The following is a 22954-nucleotide window of genomic DNA, read 5'->3' on the forward strand; positions in this document are numbered from 1 at the left end:
CTAAGATAAGTCGTAAGGTCAGTATTGCCTCTCGTGTTCCAACATTTCGACGGAATCCAAACTGATCCTCCCCGAGGTCTGCATCTACCAGTTTTTCCATTCGTCTGTAAAGAATTCGCGTTAGTATTTTGCAGCCGTGGCTTATTAAACTGATAGTTCGGTAATTTTCACATCTGTCAGCACCTGCTTTCTTTGGGATTGGAATTATTATATTCTTCTTGAAGTCTGAGGGTATTTCGCCTGTCTCATACATCTTGCTCACCAGCTGGTAGAGTTTTGTCATGACTGGCTCTCCCAAGGCCGTAAGTAGTTCTAATGGAATGTTGTCTACTCCGGGGGCCTTGTTTCGACTCAGGTCTTTCAGTGCTCTGTCAAACTCTTCACGCAGTATCGTATCTCCGATTTCGTCTTCATCTACATCCTCTTCTATTTCCATAATATTGTCCTCAAGTACATCGCTCTTGTATAAACCTTCTATATACTCCTTCCACCTTTCTGCCTTCCCTTCTTTGCTTAGAACTGGGCTGCCATCTGAGCTCTTGATATTCATACACGTGGTTCTCTTCTCTCCAAAGGTCTCTTTAATTTTCCTGTAGGCAGTATCTATCTTACCCCTAGTGAGATAAGCTTCTACATCCTTACATTTGTCCTCTAGCCATCCCTGTTTAGCCATTTTGCACTTCCTGTCGATCTCATTTTTGAGACGTTTGTATTCCTTTTTGCCTGCTTCATTTACTGCATTTTTATATTTTCTCCTTTCATCAATTAAATTCAATATTTCTTCTGTTACCCAAGGATTTCTAGCAGCCCTCGTCTTTGTACCTACTTTATCCTCTGCTGCCTTCACTACTACATCCCTCAGAGCTACCCATTCTTCTTCTACTGTATTTCTTTCCCCTATTCCTGTCAATTGTTCCCTTATGCTCTTTCTGAAACTCTGTACAACCTCTGGTTCTTTCAGTTTATCCAGGTCCCATCTCCTTAATTTCCCACATTTTTGCAGTTTCTTCAGTTTTACTCTACAGGTCATAACCAATAGATTGTGGTCAGAGTCCACATCTGCCCCTGGAAATGTCTTACAACTTAAAACCTGGTTCCTAAATCTCTGTCTTACCATTATATAATCTATCTGATACCTTTTAGTATCTCCAGGATTCTTCCACGTATACAACCTTCTTTCATGATTCTTAAACCAAGTGTTAGCTATGATTAAGTTGTGCTCTGTGCAAAATTCTACTAGGCGGCTTCCTCTTTCATTTCTTAGCCCCAATCCATATTCACCTACTATGTTTCCTTCTCTCCCTTTTCCTACACTCGAATTCCAGTCACCCATTACTATTAAATTTTCGTCTCCCTTCACTATCTGAATGATTTCTTTTATTTCATCGTACATTTCTTCAATTTCTTCATCATCTGCAGAGCTAGTTGGCATATAAACTTGTACTACTGTAGTAGGTGTGGGCTTCGTATCTATCTTGGCCACAATAATGCGTTCACTATGCTGTTCGTAGTAGCTTACCCGCATTCCTATTTTCCTATTCATTATTAAACCTACTCCTGCATTACCCCTATTTGATTTTGTGTTTATAACCCTGTAGTCACCTGACCAGAAGTCTTGTTCCTCCTGCCACCGAACTTCACTAATTCCCACTATATCTAACTTTAACCTATCCATTTCCCTTTTTAAGTTTTCTAACCTACCTGCCCGATTAAGGGATCTGACATTCCACGCTCCGATCCGTAGAACGGCAGTTTTCTTTCTCCTGATAACGACATCCTCCTGAGTAGTCCCCGCCCGGAGATCCGAATGGGGGACTATTTTACCTCCGGAATATTTTACCCAAGAGGATGCCATCATCAATTAATCATACAGTAAAGCTGCATGTCCTCGGGAAAAATTACGGCTGTAGTTTCCCCTTGCTTTCAGCCGTTCGCAGTACCAGCACAGCAAGGCCGTTTTGGTTAATGTTGCAAGGCCAGATCAGTCAATCATCCAGACTGTTGCCCCTGCAACTACTGAAAAGGCTGCTGCCCCTCTTCAGGAACCACACGTTTGTCTGGCCTCTCAACAGATACCCCTCCGTTGTGGTTGCACCTACGGTACGGCCATCTGTATCGCTGAGGCACGCAAGCCTCCCCACCAACGGCAAGGTCCATGGTTCATGGGGGAAGAAGCAAGGGATAGGAAAGTAGTATTTAAGGGCTACAGTGAAACGGAAAACCAACTTTAGCTATCAAACACCTTTTAGTAGCGGCTTTAAGCCATCGAAGAAATTTTTTACTACGCGACTGCAATTGTTCATTTAAAATGTGGCCATCAGTCAGTGAATGGTGTTTGAAGATCTGTAACTCTTCCAAAATGTTTAGTCTAAAACTTTTTCTATCACAGTGCAAAACTCCGATGTCATGAATTTCCATAGATTTGTGGCCTGTGATCAACAAGAGGTTGGCAAAGGTTGAGTTATGAATCTTCTTTGTATCTGGTGGAGAAAGCACGACCTGTTTGGTAACATTACCAGAGCTAAGCTTGATTAGTCAGGTGTGTCATGTGGCGGAGCGACAACCACTTAATGTCATTGGTCAGGCTTGATTCAGACTGAGCATCCAGGTTTCTAGTGGACACTTGTGTGCTTGGTTGTTAAAAATTTGGCTCTGAAGTTCATTCTGGCTTGTGATTTTTTTGCAAGTGACCCAGCGCTTGGTTGATGATGTGGGTCGTCGTAGTTTCTTAAATTAAAGCCAGAAGAGAGTTTTAAGTATGGTATCCATGGCATTGGCACGAAGGTGTGTAGAGCGAGTGCAGAGCAGAGAAGTATCGACGTTACCCACTTATCCAAAGGCCAACCAGCACAATTAAAGAGAGTGTTGGGCGAATTTCCAAAAGTGTTCAAAAAATGGCTCCTAGCACAATGGGACTTAACTTCTGAGGTCATCAGACCCCTAGAACTTAGAACTACTTAAACCTAACTAACCTAATGACATCACACACATCCATGCCAGACTGTAGCGTCTCGAACCGCTCGGCCACTCCGGCAGGTTCCAAAAGTGTTGACTAATAGATTCCGAGTAGCTAATAAAGGTGAATGCAGGAAGTACTCAGGGATAAGCACCCGGTGAATCAGACTGCCTACTAGTTGTCAACTCTTGAAATGCAACATTTGCATAAAACCATCGAATATTTACTTGCTGATGATGTCATCTGTCCTTCGTCTCACCTTATGCTGAGCCTATATTTCTGGTTTCGAAGCCTCATGGAAGAAGTTCTGACGCGTAGCTGATTACGATAAATCAGAAAGCTATGCTCGAGTCTATCCCATCTCTAGAATTACGCAACCGCTTTACGTGGGTTCCGGTTCAGGATTTAAGCTAGGCCTTCAATCAGCTGCTTTTAGAAGGAGAGTCTAAATCTGTAACACCGTTCTTTACCGCCTGCAAACTTTCTGAATTTAAAAGGGCCCTCTTTGGACTGGTCACAGGAGCGGCAGGCTTATCGCGTCTCTTGGATTCGGTACTGGCATCGCATATACATGTGTGAAGTCAGAGGTGGTCAGCTATGCCCTGTTACTAGCGTTGCGTGTTGTCTTTGCAGGAAGTCTGGCCATTTTGTCAGGAAATGTACGATACCTAAGGACAGATCCATGAACAGCTGACATCTGAAGTAAGGGGCCGGGCCGTTCTTCATTACACAGAATGCTCCAACTTGCTAACCACCAAGTCTGCTTACAGCGCCAGTTCAGCGCAGCATCTAGACCACATCCGCCACGTGTGCAGCCACTTGGAGGAAGCGAGTCTGACTGTTAAATCCACCAAAGTGCACTATGTGATCAAAAGCATCAGGACACGTGGCTGAAAATGACTTAGAAGCTCGTGGCGCCCTCCATCGGTAATACTGGAATTCAATATAGTGCTGGCAAACCCTTAGCCTTGATGACAGATTCCACTCTCGCAGGCATTCGTTCAGTCAAGTGCTGGAATGTTTCTTGGGGAATGGCAGCCCACTCTTGGCGGAGTGCAGCACTGAGAGGTATCGCCGCCGGTCGGTGAGGCCTGGCACGAAGTCGGCTTTCCAAAACATCCCAAAGGTGTTCTACAGGATTCAGGTCAGGACTCTGAGAAGTCCGGTTCGTACAGGAATGTTATTGTCGTGTAACCACTCCGCCATAGGCCGTGCATTATGTACAGGTGCTCGATCGTGTTGAAAGATGCAATCGCCATCCCCGAATTGCTCTTCAACAGTGGGAAGCAAGAAGGTACTTAAAACGTCAATGTAGGCCTCTATTGTGATACTGTCACGCAAAACAACAAGAGGTGCAAGCCCCCGCCATGAAAAACACGACCACACCATAAGACAACCGACTTCGAATTTTTCTGTTGGCACTACACACGCTGGCAAATGACGTTCACCGGGAATTCGCCATATACACACCCTGCCATCGGATATTCATCACATTGCGTTCCGTGATTCGTCACTCCACGCAACGTTTCTCCACTGTTTAAGCATCCAATGTTTAGGCTTCTTACACCAAGCGAGGCGTCGTTTGGCGTTTACCGGCGTGATGTGTGGCTTATGAGCTGTCATAGTACTTGCATTGGATCCTGACGCAGTTTGGAATTCCTGTGTGATGGCCTGGATAGATGTCTGCCTATTACACATTACGACCCTCTTCAACTGTCGACGGTTTCTGTCAGTTAACAGACAAGGTCGGCCTGTAGGCTTTTGTGCCGTACGTGTCACTTCACATTTCCGCTTCACTATCACATCGGAAACAGTGGACCTAGGATGTTTAGGAGCGTGGAAATATCGAGTACAGACATATGACACAAGTGACACCCACTCACCTGACCACGTTCGAAGTCCGTGAGTTCCGCGGGGCTCCTCATTCTGCTCTCCCACGATGTGTAACGAGTAGTGAGGTCGCAGAAATGGAGTACCTGGCAGTAGGTGGCAGCACAATACACGTAATATGAAAAACGTATGTTTTTGGGGTTGTCCGGATACTTTTGATCACAAAGAGTAACTTTGACCTGGGACGAAATATCAAAAAGGGGACCCGTCGACAACGGCTGGATCCAGGTCATCTATTCCAGTCCCAAAAGACAAGAAGGCTATAGTCTGTTTTATAGGAATGGTGAATTTCTTTCGGAAGTTCATGCTGAATTTCGCGCAGATAGCGGCTCCAACCACCCTTTTACATGATCAGTAATTTGCCTTTGGAGCATTAAAACTGAGCACAAGCATAGCACTAGCATAAGGGGTTCCTGATTTTAACTACCCGCTTATAGTTCAAACAGACACTTTCAATGTCAGGGTGGCAGCTGTTCTATTACTAGAGCATGGTGGAGAAGGAAGGCATGTTGTGTTCACCTCACGGGCGTTGTCGCCAGCTGAAACAAGATACTCAGAGTACAAATTAGAAGCATTGGCCGTTATGTTACACTATAGAAATGTAAGTTTTATTTGGAACATCGTCGGTGTGGAGTGCAAATCGAAAACTGGGCTCTGAGTTAGATGTTGGTTCAGACTCGCTAGACAGGGCAAATAACACCGTGGGCAGGAATGACCTTATAGTTCAATGTTTGCCATTTTAAAGAGGGCAGAACCAAACTGCCGATGCGTTGAGCCAAGTGGGTGAGGTGGGTGAGGTGCCCCAGGTTAACACCCAGCTTGTATGCAACACAGGAGTCCTGAGAGAGATACTCTCTCTGTTTTCCAATCTCAAAACGGAACAGTAACAAGACCCTGAAACGGATTCTGTTCATGATAAGTCGATAGCTACAGTTTCTGTTTCCAGAACACTCCCTGAAAAACGATTTCTTGTGTTTTTGTCTAGGAGGTGATCAATCTATGTCTACTGTGGAGATCAGTCTTTGTGTGAAGTCACCAGGGGTTTCACAAAGCGCGGCTTGGAGAAGTTGATTTGAAAAGTTCTGGGCTGAGACATTTAGAAACTGGTCGTTGATTGTGAACAATGCAAGTTGGATAAACCTCATAAAGGTTCTAGGAGTTGTTTTCTGCAGTAAAGCCACTAGTTCCAACCAATCGATAAATTATTTATTGATTACCTGGAGCCCTTGCCCCATACCAAAAGTGGAAACCATTTTGTTTGGTCATAGTCGACAGCTTCACTAGGTTTGTCTCGTTGGTCCGTAGTAGTGGCACCACTGCTGCTGTTAATATTCATCATCTTGAGAAAATTTTCCTCAGTTTTGGGTCATGTAAACCTCAGCATTTATTTAGAGAAAGGAGATTTTATTTTCACGCCCCCTGTTCGGTCTTTAGATGGGAGGATGAGTCAAAGCACCTTTTCTTTATCTTTGGCGCTGGCTTTGTGTTGGTTCTTCCATTTGGTTTGCCTTTGCTGCAGTGTGACTGGCTGTGCAAGGCATTAATGGATCAGACTAGGATCGTCATGAGATTGGCTGGTTTTCAGAGAGGTTTGACAGAGAGTTATTGGGACGACCGGGAGCGAGCAGCACACCAGTGTTCCAACAATGGTGAGCCTACTATGGTAAGCTTGGGCAGCTAGCACTGAAGCAATGCGGAGTTGCTCGTGGCTTGGCACAATGCAGAGGGGCGGCACAGTTGAGTGGAACCACATGGCACGAGACACAGTTGTTGTGGTGGAACTGGGATTGGCAGTGCCTGAAGTGAAAGTCGATGCTGTCTATGGGCCTTTTTATGCCTGGGTGCGGCCATGTTCTGCCCTGTAGCATTGTACAGTATCTTCAGCTTCCTATCTGCTGTTGCTGACTCCACTCTTTCTTGTAGATGAGCTGTTTGCTGCTAGATGTACTGCCCTCTGAGTTTCCTGTTGGCAACCATACCGTTTTATGATTGCAGTGTCTTACTGTTCTGATTCGTCTGTCTCCGCGTTCTGACCCTTTTATGTTCCATTGGTCTGCCTATTGATGAGGCCATTGTTAACAGTTGTGCCTTCCAAGTGGTTTGGCACTTTTTCTGCGAGGCATGTCTACATCTAGATCTACATCCATACTCCGCAAGCCACCTGACGGTGTGTGGCAGACTGTACCCTGAGTGCCTCTATCGGTTCTCCTTTCTATTCCAGTCTCGTATTGTTCGTGGAAAGAAGGATTGTCGGTATGTTTCTGTGTGGGCACTAATGTGTCTGATTTTATCCTCATGGTCTCTTCGCGGGATATACATAGGAAGGAGCAATATACTGCTTGACTCTTCGGTGAAGGTATGTTCTCGAAACTTCAACAAAAGCCCGTTCGAGCTACTGAGCGTCTCTCCTGCAGAGCCTTCCACTGGAGCTTATCTTTCGCGATTACTAAATGATCCTGAAACGAAGCGCGCTGCTCTCCGTTGGATCTTATTTATCTCTTCTATCAATCCTATCTGGTATGGACCCCACACTGCTGAGCAGTATTCAAGCAGTGGGTGGGCGAACAAGCGTACTGTAACCTACTTCCTTTGTTTTCGGATTGCATTTCCTTAGGATTCTTCCAATGAATCTCAGTCTGGCATCTGCTTTACCGACGATCAACTTTATATGATTATTCCATTTTAAATCACTCCTAATGCGTACTCCCAGATAATTTATGGAATTAACTGCTTCCAGTTGCTGACCTGCTATTTTGTAGCTAAATGATACGGGATCTTTCTTTCTATGTTTTCGCAGCACATTACACTTGTCTACATTGAGATTGAATTGCCATTCCCTGCACCATGCGTCAATTAGCTGCAGATCCTCCTGCATTTCAGTACAATTTTCCATTGTTACAACCTCTCGATACACCACAGCATCATCTGCAAAAAGCCTCAGTGAACTTCCGATGTCATCCACAAGGTCATTTATGTATATTGTGAATAGCAACGGTCCTATGATACTCCCCTGCGGCACACCTGAAATCACTCTTACTTCGGAAGACTTCTCTCCATTCAGAATGACATGCTGCGTTCTGTTATCTAGGAATTCTTCAATCCAATCACACAATTGGTCTGATAGACCATATGCTCTTATTTTGTTCATTAAACGACTGTGGGGAACTGTTTGTAATAATTAAAGTGTTCTGATGCGAAGACAGTAGAAGTTCTGTGTACTAGTAATTCTGCAATAATTCTTAAACTGCATGTAATATATATTATAATGGCTGTAAGATTTCAAAGCCATCTGCTTCACCTTACAGCAGAATTGGTAATACTTAGGATAGTCGGTTCCTTAATCTCTTGCTGCATCTGTGAATTGTTCTTATGTGTGTAATGATTATGTTGCTGCCTGCTCTGATTGTAGTTACATAAGGAAGGTGGGATAGTTGTTCCATTAATTTTCACTTTCTTTTGTGGCAGGATGGAATAATATTCATCATATGAACCGCAACAGCTGTAAGTGTTAAGATTTATTAAGAAAATTCTTTTCTGTCAGTGGTTGGTTAATTGGAAGATTTAATGTCTTATATTGATGGTTCATAAAGGTTAGTACCGGTGTGGGATAGCAGTGTGGTCTTAGGCGACTTGCCACGGTTCGTGAAGCTGCCCCTATCGGAGGTTGGATTCCTCCCACGGGCATGGATGTGTGCGTTGTCCTTAGAGTAAGTTAGTTTAAGTAGAGTGTAAGTGTAGGGACTGATAACCTTAGCAGTTTAGTCCCATAGGAACCTACCACAAATTTGAAAGGTTGGTGGCTTCGCAAGTACCATCACACTTGGCTGTCAGTTTATTGTGCTTTCATATGTTGTAGAGTGAGACTTATTTATCTGTATCACATCAAGTGGTACCCCAGGCACTGTCGCCACCAACTGCAGTCTGGTTTACCACGGTGGTAAAGCGGAATGGCGTCATAATTAATGTATTTGCATGTAAATACCCTTCACGGGTTTGCCGGCGGATGATGTTGTGCAAATTCCACAATATTTCCTCGGAGCAACATGTTCAGGTGGTTCAGTCTTGCTGGTGGCTAGGTACTACTGATGGTATCCTCTTATCGACGCCCTGCGTATAGTACACACGCTCGAAGAATGCGCAGGTGTGGAAATCACACATGCGCAATGATTTGCAGATAGATGGTGCGATCCTAAGAGGGTTGGAACTTTAACAGTGGCAACTATTTATTTACAGTTACTACAAAGTAGATATGCGTTTCAAAGTTTTACTGACCTTCAGAGCAGTCACCAGTGTTGTATATAACCCGTTGCCAGCGATGTCGAAGTTGTAGGTTACTCTTAGCAGTGCCAGTTGTGTTGACGGTTTGAGTGGCGTGGTCTATTGCCCGACGAATTTGTAGCAGTTCAGTTTAGAAATCCAGTTGAACTCGCAGAAGGGAGTGAAGTAGGTGGTATAGCACTCACCAGCCCCATCAGTCAAACAAGTCAGTAACAACTTACACTGTACGTACTTGAACACCAGCTAAGCTGGTCATAGGTTGTATTCCAAAAATGAACAGCACAGAGGCGGAAGTGATGACACTTTCTGCACGACCTGACCATCATTTAGCAGGACAATGTTCAAGCACGTACAGTGCAAGTTGTTACTGATTTGTTTGACTGATGGGGCTGCTAAGGTCTATACCACCTACAGCACTCCCCTAACTTAAGCCCTTGCGAGTTGAACTCGATCTATGTGCTGAAGGAAACACTTCACGGCATTCGCTTCAGAACTGCTACAAATTCGTCGGGCTATAGACCGCGCCGCTAAAACTGTCAACACAACTGGTTCTCCTAAGAGTATCCTACGACTTCTACATCGCTGGCAACGGGCTATACACAATTCTGGTGACTACTTTGAAGGTCAGTAAAACTTTGAAACATGTATCTATTTTGTACGAGCTGTAAATAATTAGTTGCCACTGTTAAAGTTCCAGACCTCGTAAAACGCCCTCTGCCGAAAACCGCAGAGCAGCCCTCCTGCGAGTACACTGTACACTTTGTTTACTAACAACGCAGGAGGAGGAGATTAGTGTTTAACATCCCATCGACAGCGAGGTCATTAGAGACGGAGCACAAGCTCGGATTAGGGAAGGATGGGAAAGGAAATCGGCCTTGCCCTTTCGAAGGAACCATCCCGGCATTTGCCTGAAATGATCTAGGGAAATCACGGAAAACCCAAATCAGGATGGCCGGACGTGGGTACTAACAATGCAACCAGATGTCACTCTCTAAGAAACTATACTAGAACAGTGTTAGGACCGGTCTATTTTGAAAAATTCTTAATTTTCTCGCCGTGATTTAACAACAGGTAATGCAGGGTTCCAGGCTGTGCTCAGTTGAAATGCCGCATCCCTGTTGACAATATTATCGGCTTATGAGGTATGTATTGCTTCCGTCATGACACATTTACAGAAACATTACTGTGGGGATAAAACTTACTTTTCATAAACCATTCGATGCCCACCCTGCCTGGATCTCTGCCCCTCCTATCTTTTACGAATACCTTCAAATAATTGCACGCCATGTTCTTCGCCTCGCCTAATGCATCCGTCTCCCCTCCCCCACGCGGATCTAGTATGACCTTATTCTGTTCCAATACCTCCTCCTTTTCCTCGAACAGATACGGATTCTCTACACCTCCCATAAACTTCGTCCCCCTCACCTGCTTGTCTCTCCCATCCTCTCCCAACCCCGTCTGCTGCTGCGCCTGTGTTCCCACATCCCTTCTGCTCTCTATCTCTCCACTCTCCATACCCTCTCCAAAGGTGGCTTCCATCAACTCCCCCTCCCTGAAGATGCCCTCATCCCCTCCATCTACCCCTCATATCGATCCTCCTTCTCCCCCCCTGTGGTTCCTTAGGGCACCCTCTCTCCCTTCCCTCCAGCATCTCTTCCTCCCTCCCTCCTCCTCCCGGGATTCCCCTACCCCCCGTACCTCCTTTCCTCCCCCTCCCATATCCACTGCCACTGGCATCTGCACTCTCCCCTCTCCCTCCTCCCCCACCTTCTTGCCCTTTTTGGCAGGTCCCCAGACTCGCACACATCACGTGAACATTAGCGCGCCGGAGATCATCGCCATCGGTTCTGTGTGTGTGTCGTCATGTTTGTGCATCAGTGCTTTCACCAAACCACGCTCCATCGTTCACGTGTGTTCTCTCAGTCGTCAGTGTTCGTGTACAGTGCTGACCGTTTTCTATCTTCTACTCCACCTGTGAACGGCCCCGTATTTTTTTAGTTACTGTGTCTACTGTTTTCTGTCCAGTGTTATGTTATATTATTCCATGTCTTCATTGTTTCTCTTTGTACTGCCTGTGGCTGAAGAACGGCGTAATGTTGCCACTGCCAGTTCACCTTTTGTATAATGTGTAAAATCACAGTAAATAAATCATGTGATGTCCTGTGTTGAGATAGTGTTCCACAACTGCCGACTTTTCTGGTTGATGTAGGGCTGATTTATCCCTGCGTTCTTGTACTGTGCAACATGACTGGGCTGTATATGCTGCCCGACATTGACAAGGAATCTTAAAGATATGGAGACACCCACCACTTTGGCCTTTTTGCTGTCTATTATTATTATCTCGTCAATGTCTGAATAGTCCTGAGAAAATATTAGATTAAGTGAGTTTATCGACCATCTACAAAATTGAGGAACATGTAGGGTTCGGTTAAATACGACCTTCGCCTGAAGAAACGCGGTGTGTACTAGATTACTTGTCAATGTGGGGCGTCATACACAGGCCAGACATGTCGCACAGTACAAGAACGCTGTGATGAACAGGAGAGTCATAGACGCCTACGTCAACCGGAAAAGTCGGCAATTGCAGAAGACTATCTGAGTACAGGACATCGCATGATTTGTGAAAAGTCGGAAGTTTTATCCCCAGCATCATCTTTCTTGGAGTGAGTCAATAAGGAAGCAATACATATCCATACAGCCAATAATGTCATCAATAGGGACGCAAGATTTCAATTGAGCACAGGCTGGAATCGTGCATTGGTTGCTATTAAACCACGTCGAGAAAATTAAGTTTTTTTCATCAACAGAACCGTCGCAACACTGGTCTAGTGTAGTGTTTTAGAGAGGGACGTCTGGCCACACTGTCAGTAAATGTAGAGTACAGCTCACGAGCAGGAGGGCGCTCTGCGAACCTCAGCAGAGGGAGTTTTAGTATGGGACTATACACCTGCAAAGCATTGCGCATGCGTGATTTCCCCACCTGCGCACTCTTCGCGCGCGTGTTCCATATACAGGACGTTGACGTGCGGATACCGTCAGTCGTACCTAGCCACCAGCAAGGTCGAACGACCTGAAGATGCCAGAGAGATTCTCTGAGGAAATATTGTGGAATTTGCACAATGTCACAAGGTGGCAAACCCGTGAAGACTATTTACAGCATATCCGCTGGGAAAGCCTGAAGAGTCACAATGCATTTGCGTGTTGTAAGAAAACACATTCTCTTCAAACTACAGTTTTTAAGTCATACTGTTTACTTTGTAAGATATAAAGAGTTCTTATTCTACTGGTTACTTTGGGATGGAGGTTTACCAAACTAAAAACTCACTTAAAAGATTTTCACTGTAGTAACTTTCGATACTGATTGATTGATTGAATCCTTGATGGTCATTCTGCTTATGAATGATGAAACTATTATAATTAGACTTAAATCCTAATTTTAATTTTGAAATAATAAATATTACTGTAATTGTGTCGCCTCTCAGTTTGCATTAAAAGGACTTATCATTCTCTTGAATTGAGGCACACACACTATATATATATATATATATATATATGTGTGTGTGTGTGTGTGTGTGTGTGTGTGTGTGTGTTTGCCAGCTGTTTGGATCTGCATGCCTATGCTTTTCCCTCTGCACAGAGCATTTATGTTTTGGGAAACACAGAATATTGCTATATTGTACACTAAACTAGGTTTGGTCCATCCACTCCAACAACCCTGTGTCCTGCTATTACCTATCACACCTATTGCTTCATTATTTTTCAATAATGATTTTTGATGATAACTATTATAGTCCAAAATTAAAATTTTCCTTTCATCCTTGCATGGTACATTAAAGAGATTGTATACATAGGTTTGCAAATTTTATGGTAACTAGTAAACAATTAGAAGTAAAATTCTTGTAAATTCCTCTTTTCATTGCTTGTCCATAACAGGAGATTCAGTATCTTTTGCTGCTTCTACCCCCGTACTGTATACTGTATATAAGCATTTCATAAAACATAAAAACAAAGTGCCATTTACATCAGAGAAGATCTTACGGGGAAAAAAAACGGAATAATGACGGTATTACATTGCAGCAACTGCAGCAGTTTTGAAAATTCTGGAACTTTCGCAGTATTTTCCTCTTCTCAGTTGTCACCTGTGAGTGTGCTAGAGTTTACATTTATAAGGCATTGAGTAATAAACACATATTAAATTCAAAATTAACAGCCTCAGTTGCGGAGTTACCTAGATTTACCTAGGTTTCAATTGAGATAACCCAACCTTCTTCAGAATTACACTTACTAATGTTTGTCCATTATGGACGTTGTCAAACTAAAAATACAAATACACCAAGTGTCGTCATATTTTAAAAACTTAACTGAAGCTGCCTCAACCCCACTTCCCGACCGCGATGAGGCAGCCACGAGTGTTGTACTGCTGAAAGTATTGAATGCTGAAAGTATTGATATAAACACATATATTTTCTGCAAAGAGCAGTAGTGATTTATTTCTGCCGTGTCGGTGTAGAGTACAGGACAGTGTGAGCTGCTCCAGACTGCGCCTCCATGGTGTGGCGCCCCCTCAGCAGCGGCGGCTACACGCTGTGGGCGGCTTTGCGGGCGGCGCCTGACCTGGCGTGGGGCCTGTTTGCAGCTCTGCTCGCAGCGTGTCGGCTGCCTGCACGCGCGTGTTTCGCGTGGCCGGCTCGGGCGTGAGCACCTGCTCAACAATGAAGGACAGACTTGATGATCAAGAAAGAGTCTCACCAGAAAATTCCAGTCGTCATTACAGCAATGCCTGTCTACAGCGGCTGCAAACACTAAGCTTGAATTTTATGTGCATTTTTTATACTCGTATTTAAGAAGTGGTTGACACATAAATGTTTACTTTGTTTTCATTTGTGAAACACTGGTAACTATATTTGTAATCATGTAACTCACACGGTAACTGAGCCCTGTGGAAAATAAAACTGTAGGAATTGAAAACAAAACAGTCTACCAATTGAAAAGGAACATACGTGAATACAGTGTGTAATACCCTAACACAATGTCTCACACAAGAAAGTTTCGCAGCAATAATGTTGTAATTGTGAGAACAGGAGTACATTTTTATGTAACGCATTTTGACACTATTTCGTAAATATTATCTTATCAATGATTGTGATTGTGTAATTTAAATGCAATATCTAGAAAGGAATTATGTGCTAACGCGTAGCAAATACGCTAGTCCAGTCAGGGCAGTTTGCTACAGTGAGCTGTCAGAGAATGTATTTGAATTAGGGAACTTGCCACTGGGCACAGATGCTGCAGTGAAGTAGAGTCTCACACATGTGCTCAAGCATAGTGGCTGCCAGCGGCACATCGTAAAGTACCAAACTGGAAGAAATATGTGTTGTGACCAGGCGTAATTATGGTGCTAACTGGAAACAGTGCAAAAAGCATGAATTGAAATTAATACGAAAGAAGAGCGCTGTGGATCATAAATTGTGTATTGCAAAGCGACGACAAGACAAGTCTGTTGCCATGGATTGTGGCGTTTATTATCTTTCGCAGCACCAGCAGACACTCACTGAGTTAAGGCAAGAACAACTTTCATATTTAGAAGTGTGTCCAGGCTAGCCAACGTAGTAGTTTCATTTTGTGAATAATTACCAACTTACTGTGTTACAAGCGCAAGCGCTAAAACTTGAACAGTTATCAACTAGGTTCCTGTCATTATTAATTATAACTGAGAGCTACTATTGAAGACAAAAAGACAAAAACTGCTGACCTAATTTAATTTTGATAATTTGTTTAAAAATGAGAAAATTAACAAAATTTAAAAAATTACTAAATCTGATCGTTAGAGATCAGCGAAATCATCACTTAAAAACCAGTATTAATATTCAGTGATTACAAAAAACTAATTTCATTATTGTAAACGAGAAAATCTCATTTCCTTGTGTGACCAACAATTTCTGCTCTCATTTCCAAAATACATAACACTGTTATGGAAAAGTTAATCAGTGGTTACTTAATGAAAGTATTATGCAGAAAAGACATTTTTGCTTAACAGAAAATATTTAGGAACGATTACAACTGTAGAAATGTTAACAGTAGGCGCTGTGGCAAGCTGTGCGAAGCTATTTATTATGCAAACCGAGTGCCAAACAACTGGGAGTCAAGTTCATTGCTTAATGTAATTTGTTTTACTGATTTCATGATTACATTTAGTTCATGTAGCTAACTGTGAGTTTGGATCTGAGCTCAAGTAAGTGTTGGGACCATTCCCACCTCACTGGCTTGAAGTAACTATTGTGTAAATACTTTTCCAACTTAATAACAACTATACAACATTTTTCGCTCACACCATGAACTGGCAACCATTTACATTAAGCATTACAATCTAAACTAATAAATATGTTACTTCATTACTTGAAATTTCGCTAACCAATTTGCTGTATTTAGTATCTGTCAATATTCTCTCAACTATTTTTGTATTGAAGTAGTAGAACAATGACATTTCGGTTATAACAGACTCTACCTTTTTTATTTCATTTGTTGTTTAGAATCGATGTCTTTTCCCAGTCAATACGGATATTAGGAACATGTCTCATCAATGATTCCAATTATCCAAAAGGACAGATCCGTTATAAGTGTTCAGAGTATATCTCAGCACTCTACATTGACAGCATGCTTGTTACATTGTTATTAATGTTGTAATTGCTGTGCTGAAGACAGCATCATTCTTTCGCATTGCTTATGGTACGTGGATTTTTGTTACTTATATTCAGCAACAAATTGTCTCACAAATCTGTAGCTCAAATTTAGCACCAACATACGTAGGAGACTACTGCTAATGTGTTACTTGCCGCTAGTTGTTATGCTGTTGAGCTACATGGAAGTGAGGAATCATAGTGATCAGTAGACAGCCCTTCAGCATGACACAAAAGTAAACCTAATGCGCTTTCAACATGAGTCAATACTTAGCAAGCGTGAGTATTTTAATGGGCCATAAATCCATATTAAAGGTAAATGTGACTGAATGTAGCAGCATATTCAGCATATTGAGAACCGTGCTAGTCGTACAATTGCAATATCACCACAACGTGAATGCTGCCCTTGAGCTGCCTGCAGACATTCACAATGTCAGAGCGCCTGCCTGGGGGAGCCAATAGTGCAATCATGATGGTTAGAGCTGTGCACCGCCTGTCAACTTGAGCTGCTGCTTACCTTTGACTGCCTTCCTGCTCTCTACAGTTAGACCCTCGTCAGCACCGCTGTCGTCAGCGTCTTCGTCTGCTAAGCTGTCAGTCTCGTCGTCATCTTCGAACACTTCGTCTCCATCGTCTGCAGCAGCCAGCGGCGTGCTGTACGCTACAAGCAACACGCCAGAGATCAGCAGGACGAGGGCTACCTTCATGGCTGTAGTGGTTTCTAAGTTGAGGACCTTGCTACAAGTGCCACAACCGAGCACACCGGCTTCCTCTTATAGGGCGCGTCGGACACTTATCGCTCATAGTGTAGCAAGCAAGGACAGCTACTCGGGGCATACTTCGAAATATGTGATTAGCCGTATCTAAATGGCAGAAATATCTTGAAGGACACGATAGTAAAACTCGAATCTCAAGGTTCTAAAAGACGCCAGCAAAATTGGATGTACTACAGCTGATAAATACAGTCGAACCATGAAAAACATCTGATGTATCTTAAGCTTTGTAGACATGAATTAGAAACCTATTTCTTTTGTAGGAACAAGGATATAGAAGAGTAATCAGTCGTCTTAATAACTAATTTAAAAAGGACAAAGAATTGATTCATTTACTATTAACGTACTTCTTGTTGTTGTTACTTCGCATTATCATGTTCTACATTTAACTGAAATTGTCCAATGTTATTCAGTGCATTCTCTGATTATTTATGTGACAATTCGTTATCCCATTTTAGCAACACTTAATACTATTTTTTACTTTGTTCCATTACTTCTGAGCTTTAAGTTTGTATTATGTAATCTATAGACCGCTATTATTAGCTACGACCTGATAATGCGCTTGTCAACACCCGTACTGATGCCTGGTGCCCTATAACTACATTCCATATTAAGAACTTTCTTTCACTTTCTTTCTCAGTGCTTCATCCACTGTGACAAATACTATCAACGGTGGTAGCTTCTAACAAGGATTCACATACGTATTAGCAGGAGCCATTCTTTCAGATTTATTTCATTACTATTCTCAATTCTCGTGTATAGAGTGACGATAAAAGAAACACATCATTGCATCCCCCTGACAGGTATAAAAATAAAACTTTCTCTTCGCCTACCACCCAAACTGACGCCCACCATCAACATCAGAATGAATTGTCACTTTCCTAGTCACAAATGCATACATTGTGGTATGAAACAAACAGCTCTTGAGTCTAATCCTGAGAAACTGCTTGTGATGCGTGAGAAACGTGCTATGTAAATTTATGAGAGCAGCTGTCTGCTTTCATATAACTTACACACTGTTACTTCGTTGTACGTGGTTGGCAGAATGACATGATGTTAACTTCCCTCTGAGGACAGCCTGCTGCATTGGCAATATTAAATCGATGAAGTGCATATCTAAATATCATTTCTATTCCCAGAATGAGTTTTTCCCTCTGCAACAGATTGTGCACTGATATGAAACTTCCTGATAGATTAAAACTGTGTGCCGGACTGAGACTGGAAATCCGGACCTTTGCATTTCGCGGGCAAATGCTGTACCAACTGAGTCACCCAAGCACGATTCACGCCCTGTCCTCACAGCTTTACTTCTTCCAATACATCGTCTCCTACCTTTCAAACTTTACAGAAGTTCTCCTGCGCGGGAGGGGAGGGGGCATGAGTCGTGCTTGGATAGCTCAGTTGCTAGAGCACTTTCCGGCGAAAGGCCGAGGTCTGGATTTCGAGTCTCAGTTCGGCACACAGTTTTAATCTGTCAGGAAAAGTGTCATTTCCGTTGTTCTTCTATGTTGGCGTTGCATTGTATATATCTCATAGTAGACAGCCTTAGTTTCAACTCTGGTGCTTGTAGCATCCAGGGAACACTAATATCATTTAGTGGCGCAACACTCCGACTTCCTTTAGAATAATCCGGCAGGAATGTTGCTCAGGATGGTCTTAGAACAATCTCGTCAAACGCTGCGGATTTTGTTGGTCTTCCTGATCCTATGGATCTGAAACTCAATGCATATGATTTAACCCCTCAATACTATAGCGTTATGTTACCAAATTCTGTCCACTGAACGTATCCTCTTTATCTCACATATTGTCTCGAATTCATCTCGTAAATGGTTGTACAATATTTCATGAATTTATAATCTCACTAATAATTTAAAACATAATTTATTTTCTTAACTCAGTCAAATTACATACATTTTCGTGAAATTAAAGTAGGAACTTTGTCAGATATTGACTGAAATTACGCAGCCCTTGAACATATAATTGACGAAAGAAAAATAATTGAGTGATCAGCCGATTGTCAGACTGCGTTTCACACCTTGAAACAGGGACTGACGTCAGTGCGATACGCATCCAGACATTTGATTAAAGCAGAGTGGAATTATTCCACAATGTAGATGGACATGTTAGCACTTATCTATGGTATCTGTAACATACATTGCTTTCTCTATAGACAAGTGTTCAATGTAGTGATGGATCATGCCGCATTGAAGCGTTTGTTGGGACTGACAGAGCAGTTCAGTTGGTGACGCAGTGGGCATTAAAGTAGAGCGAATTCGATTGCGAGATAGTGCACAAAGCAGCAAACCAAAGTAGAAGCATAGTAACAACAGTATATTAAGACAGAGGTTTTAGCACTCGATAATAGCGTTGCATAGACAGATGACGCTGTGTGTAAGGTATTTTGGTCACAGCTGCAAATCGTGATGTTTCTTCCAAGAACACCAAAAGCAAAATTCCACGCCAACTTTCTAAAGGACATGGGACTGTTACGCCTCAGGATAATATTGCAGGCTGGTGGAGCAATTGTTAAAGTGTTCCCTGGTCGGTATCAGAGCTGAAACCAATTTAGACTACAATATATATATATATATATATATATATATATATATATATATATATATATATATATATATATATATATATACGATGACCATTGTTGAACTACATGAAATAAAACCGTCATTGCTTCTGAAAAGTTTGCGTTAGGACCTTCAAACTGCACTGTCGGCCCCGTCGCATGGTGGGAATTAGTATGCGAATATGATTTGATTTAGCGACGAAGCCCACCTTCATTTAGATGGGTTCGGCAATAAGCGAAATTGGAGCAATATGGGTACTGAGAATCCGCATTTTCTGATCTATAAGTCTCTTGACCTTCAACTGGCCTGACTGTGCGATGTGTAATGTCCGGTCACGGAATAATCAATGCGATATTCGGTGATAGCAGAGTGACTACCGGACGGTAAGAGAAGGTTTTGGAATATTCCCAAAACCAGTGCTGTACTGAAAACAGCCATTCAGGACGTCACTGGCAGCAACGATGTTCCGCCACTTCAGCAGCTCATACAGAATTTTGCTATTCATCTGCAGCATATCATCGCCAACGATGGCAGGTATATCGACCATTTCATAACCTAAATCTGAATGTCTGTGGTGATGTTCAAATGTTGAATAAATTGTGTCCACTCTGTAGTTTGTAACTAATTTAATTTTCTCATATAGTTCAATAATTCTTACCCAGTAGAATGGGATACAAACCAGGAAGAACAACAGAAATGGCATGTACGGAGGGCACTCCACCGAGCTAATATTGCCACACGCGACCAAGGTGCCGATGCACCAGAGTGACCTCACACGGAAAGGAGCATAACGTGATTCTGTCAACCATGCAAAATAAAGCAACAGTGTGTAGGTCGTATGCAAGAGTGACTTTCCAGCAGTCACTGTGAAAACTCCAAACTGAAGCCTGAAGAGATGAGCTGGGGCGACACGGCGCAGTGCAGAACTCTGATGGGTCCAGAAAAACAGAGCACAAGCACTCAGTCTTTTCCAATAACAACGTACATGCCATAGACTGAATGATGCAAATACTCATACTTCCATAGTTCAGATCCCAGTATGGATTCACGAGCCCCAAAGTGGGACAGGTGACACTATCTGCAACCCACGTATATAATTTCAACCTACGATGGAACAGCTAGCCTGCTCTGAAGGTCTTGGCTGCTGAGTGCTGCTGCGACCTCGCCTACCCCTTCATGGAAGCGAATGTTAAGGTGCCTTCTGCCATAGAGCCCCTGTAGGTCTACTTGTTGGGACAGTGAGCTGATAAACATCCATGAACTTTAGGAGAACAGGAGCTGCGGCCAGACGGCCTGTTTCTACTGACAGACACTGACATCGCTGGTTATCCTCTCACAAAAAGGCCATAATGGGACACTTCACCATGACTCTGGCCACCTTGTACATAGGAGCACCCTGTGAACGTAGTAACCATGCGGCTTCCCTCCAGTGGCAGAACGGACAACACCGACCAGACTGCTACTAGTGAAGAGTGATATTGTGTGTCGTTGAGCTAATGCCTTCCTTACAACATCAACCGAAACAACGTGGCGCCGTCAGCACATTCCAGCGTGGGTAACATCTAGTTGCTCCCACTACCTGTAGCAGCCATGAAAGAAGACAGTTGAGCAATTGTGAATATTGACAAGAACGTCTCATTAGTGCAACTGGCCATCCGACAGATCCATACTGCGGCACTCCATTCCACGCCATCATGGCAAACTATTGGCTGCAGTTCTTGTCATCTATAGCCGTATTACATCTGATTTACATCAAGATTTCAATCGCAACGACAACATTAAGCGTTAAAACCAGTGGAAAATGCAATTAGAATGATGTCGTTACTCCCAAGAAAACTACAGTGATGTGCAATACCAAATACATGTCGCAATTGTACCGCCTGAATGAGCCAGTGGGCGAAATCTGTCCCACGACCAGGCAACATTGTGGAGCACTGTGGGCCCTAGCGCTTCGTAATAGACGCTGTAAAGCAGGATCCCTCTTTTCTTCCCCATCAACAAATAAGTGATAAGTGTTGTTAGTGTGTGTTCTGCAAGTATTCTGGTGTTTTTCTTTCATTTTTTTCGTCATCAGTCTTCTGATTGGTTTGATGTGGCCGACATAAATTCCTCTCATGTCCCAACCTCTTCATCTCAGAGTAGCACTTGCAACCTACATCCTCAGTTATTTGTCTTCCTCTACAGTTTTTGCCCTCTACAGCTCCGTATAGTACCATGGAAGACATTCTCTCATGTCCTAACAGATATCCTATCATCCTGTCCCTTCTCCTTATATTCCTTCCCTCTCCGATTCTGCGCAGAACGTCCTCACTCCTTACCTCATCGGGTCACCTAATTTTCAATGTTCGTCTATATCACCACATCTCAAATTCTTCGACTATCTTCTGTTCCGGGTTTCCCCTCAGTCCATGTTCCACTACCATACAATGCTGTACTCCAGACGTACATTCTCAGAAATTTCTTTCTCATATTAAGTCTGACATTTGATGTTAGTAGACTCCTCTTGGCAAGGAATACCCTTTTTGCCATTGCTATTCTGCTTTTGATGTCTTCCTTGCTCTGTCCGTCATTGGTTATTTTAATGAATATGTAGCAGAAATCCTTAACTTCATTTACTTCGTGACGATCAATCCTGATGTTACGTTTCTCGCTGTTCTCATTTCTATTACCTCTCATTACCTTCGTCTTTCTTTGAATTACTCTCAATCAATACTCTGTACTCATTATACTGTTCATTCTTTCTAGCAGATCATGTAATTCATCTTCGCTTTCACTCGAGGCAGCAATGTCATCAGCAAATCATATCATTGACATCCTTTCACTTTGAATTTTAATTCCACTCCTGAACCTTTCTTTTATTTCCATCATTGCTTCCTCGATGTACAGACTGAACAAGAGGGGCGAACGGCTACATCCTTGTCTTACATCCTTTTTCATACGAACACTTCGATCTTGGTCACCCACTCTTATTATTCCCTCTTGTCTGTGTCCATATTGTATATGACCCATATCTCCCTATAGCTTACCCTACTTTTCTCAGAATTTCGAACATCTTTTTCCAGGTCGACAAATCCTATAAACGTGTCTTGATTTTCTTTAGTCTTGCTTCGAATATTAACGTCAGAATTGCCTTTCTCGTGCCTTTACCTTTCCTAAAGGCAAATTGATCATAATCTAGCTCATCCTCAATTTTCTTTTGCATTCTTCTGTATATTATTCTTGTCAGCAACTTGGATGGATGAGCTGTTAACCTGATAATGATGTAATTCTCACCCTTGTTAGCTCTTGCCCTCTTCAGAACTGTGTGGATGATATTTTACCTGAAGTCAGACGGTATGTCGCCAGAATCATACATTCTACACACCATCGTAAATAGTCGTTTTGTTGTCACTTCCCACAATGATTTTAGAATTTCTGATGGAATGTCATCTATCCCTACTGATTTATTTGATCTTAAGTACTCCAAAGCTCTGTTAAATTCTGATTCTAGTACTGGATCCCCTATGTTTTCTAAATCGACTCCTGTTTCTTCTTATGCCACATCAGACAAATCATCCCCCTCATAGAGGCATTCAGTGTATACTTTCCACCTACCCGCTCTCTCCTCTGATTTTATCAGTGGAATTTCAGTTGATCTCTTAATGTTATCACCCTTGTTTTTAATGTCATCGAAGGTTGTTTTCACTTTCCTGTATGCTGAATCTGTACTTCCTACAATCATTTCTTTTTCGAAATCCACACATTTTTCCTGCTGCCATTTCGTCTTAGCTTCCCTGCATTTCCTATGTATTTCATTCTTCA

At 42.8% G+C, this 22954-nt stretch overlaps 2 protein-coding genes across 4 annotated transcripts in view; one reads left to right on the plus strand and one right to left on the minus strand.

Annotated features, from left to right (window-relative positions):
* LOC126282247 (uncharacterized) overlaps window positions 1–22954 on the plus strand; it is a 362102-nt gene that overhangs the window by 214880 nt on the left and 124268 nt on the right. The gene's annotated exons all lie outside the window — the stretch shown is intronic.
* On the minus strand, window positions 13584–16552 carry LOC126282254 (uncharacterized). Its single transcript, XM_049981852.1, has 2 exons — window positions 16319–16552; window positions 13584–13826 (listed from the first exon to the last, which is right to left on the minus strand). The coding sequence occupies exons 1-2, from the start codon at window positions 16506–16508 to the stop codon at window positions 13702–13704; spliced, it is 315 nt and encodes a 104-aa protein (XP_049837809.1). The 5' UTR covers window positions 16509–16552; the 3' UTR covers window positions 13584–13701.

Source organism: Schistocerca gregaria, chromosome 7 (assembly GCF_023897955.1).
Source record: "Schistocerca gregaria isolate iqSchGreg1 chromosome 7, iqSchGreg1.2, whole genome shotgun sequence".
Lineage (NCBI taxonomy): Eukaryota > Metazoa > Arthropoda > Insecta > Orthoptera > Acrididae > Schistocerca > Schistocerca gregaria.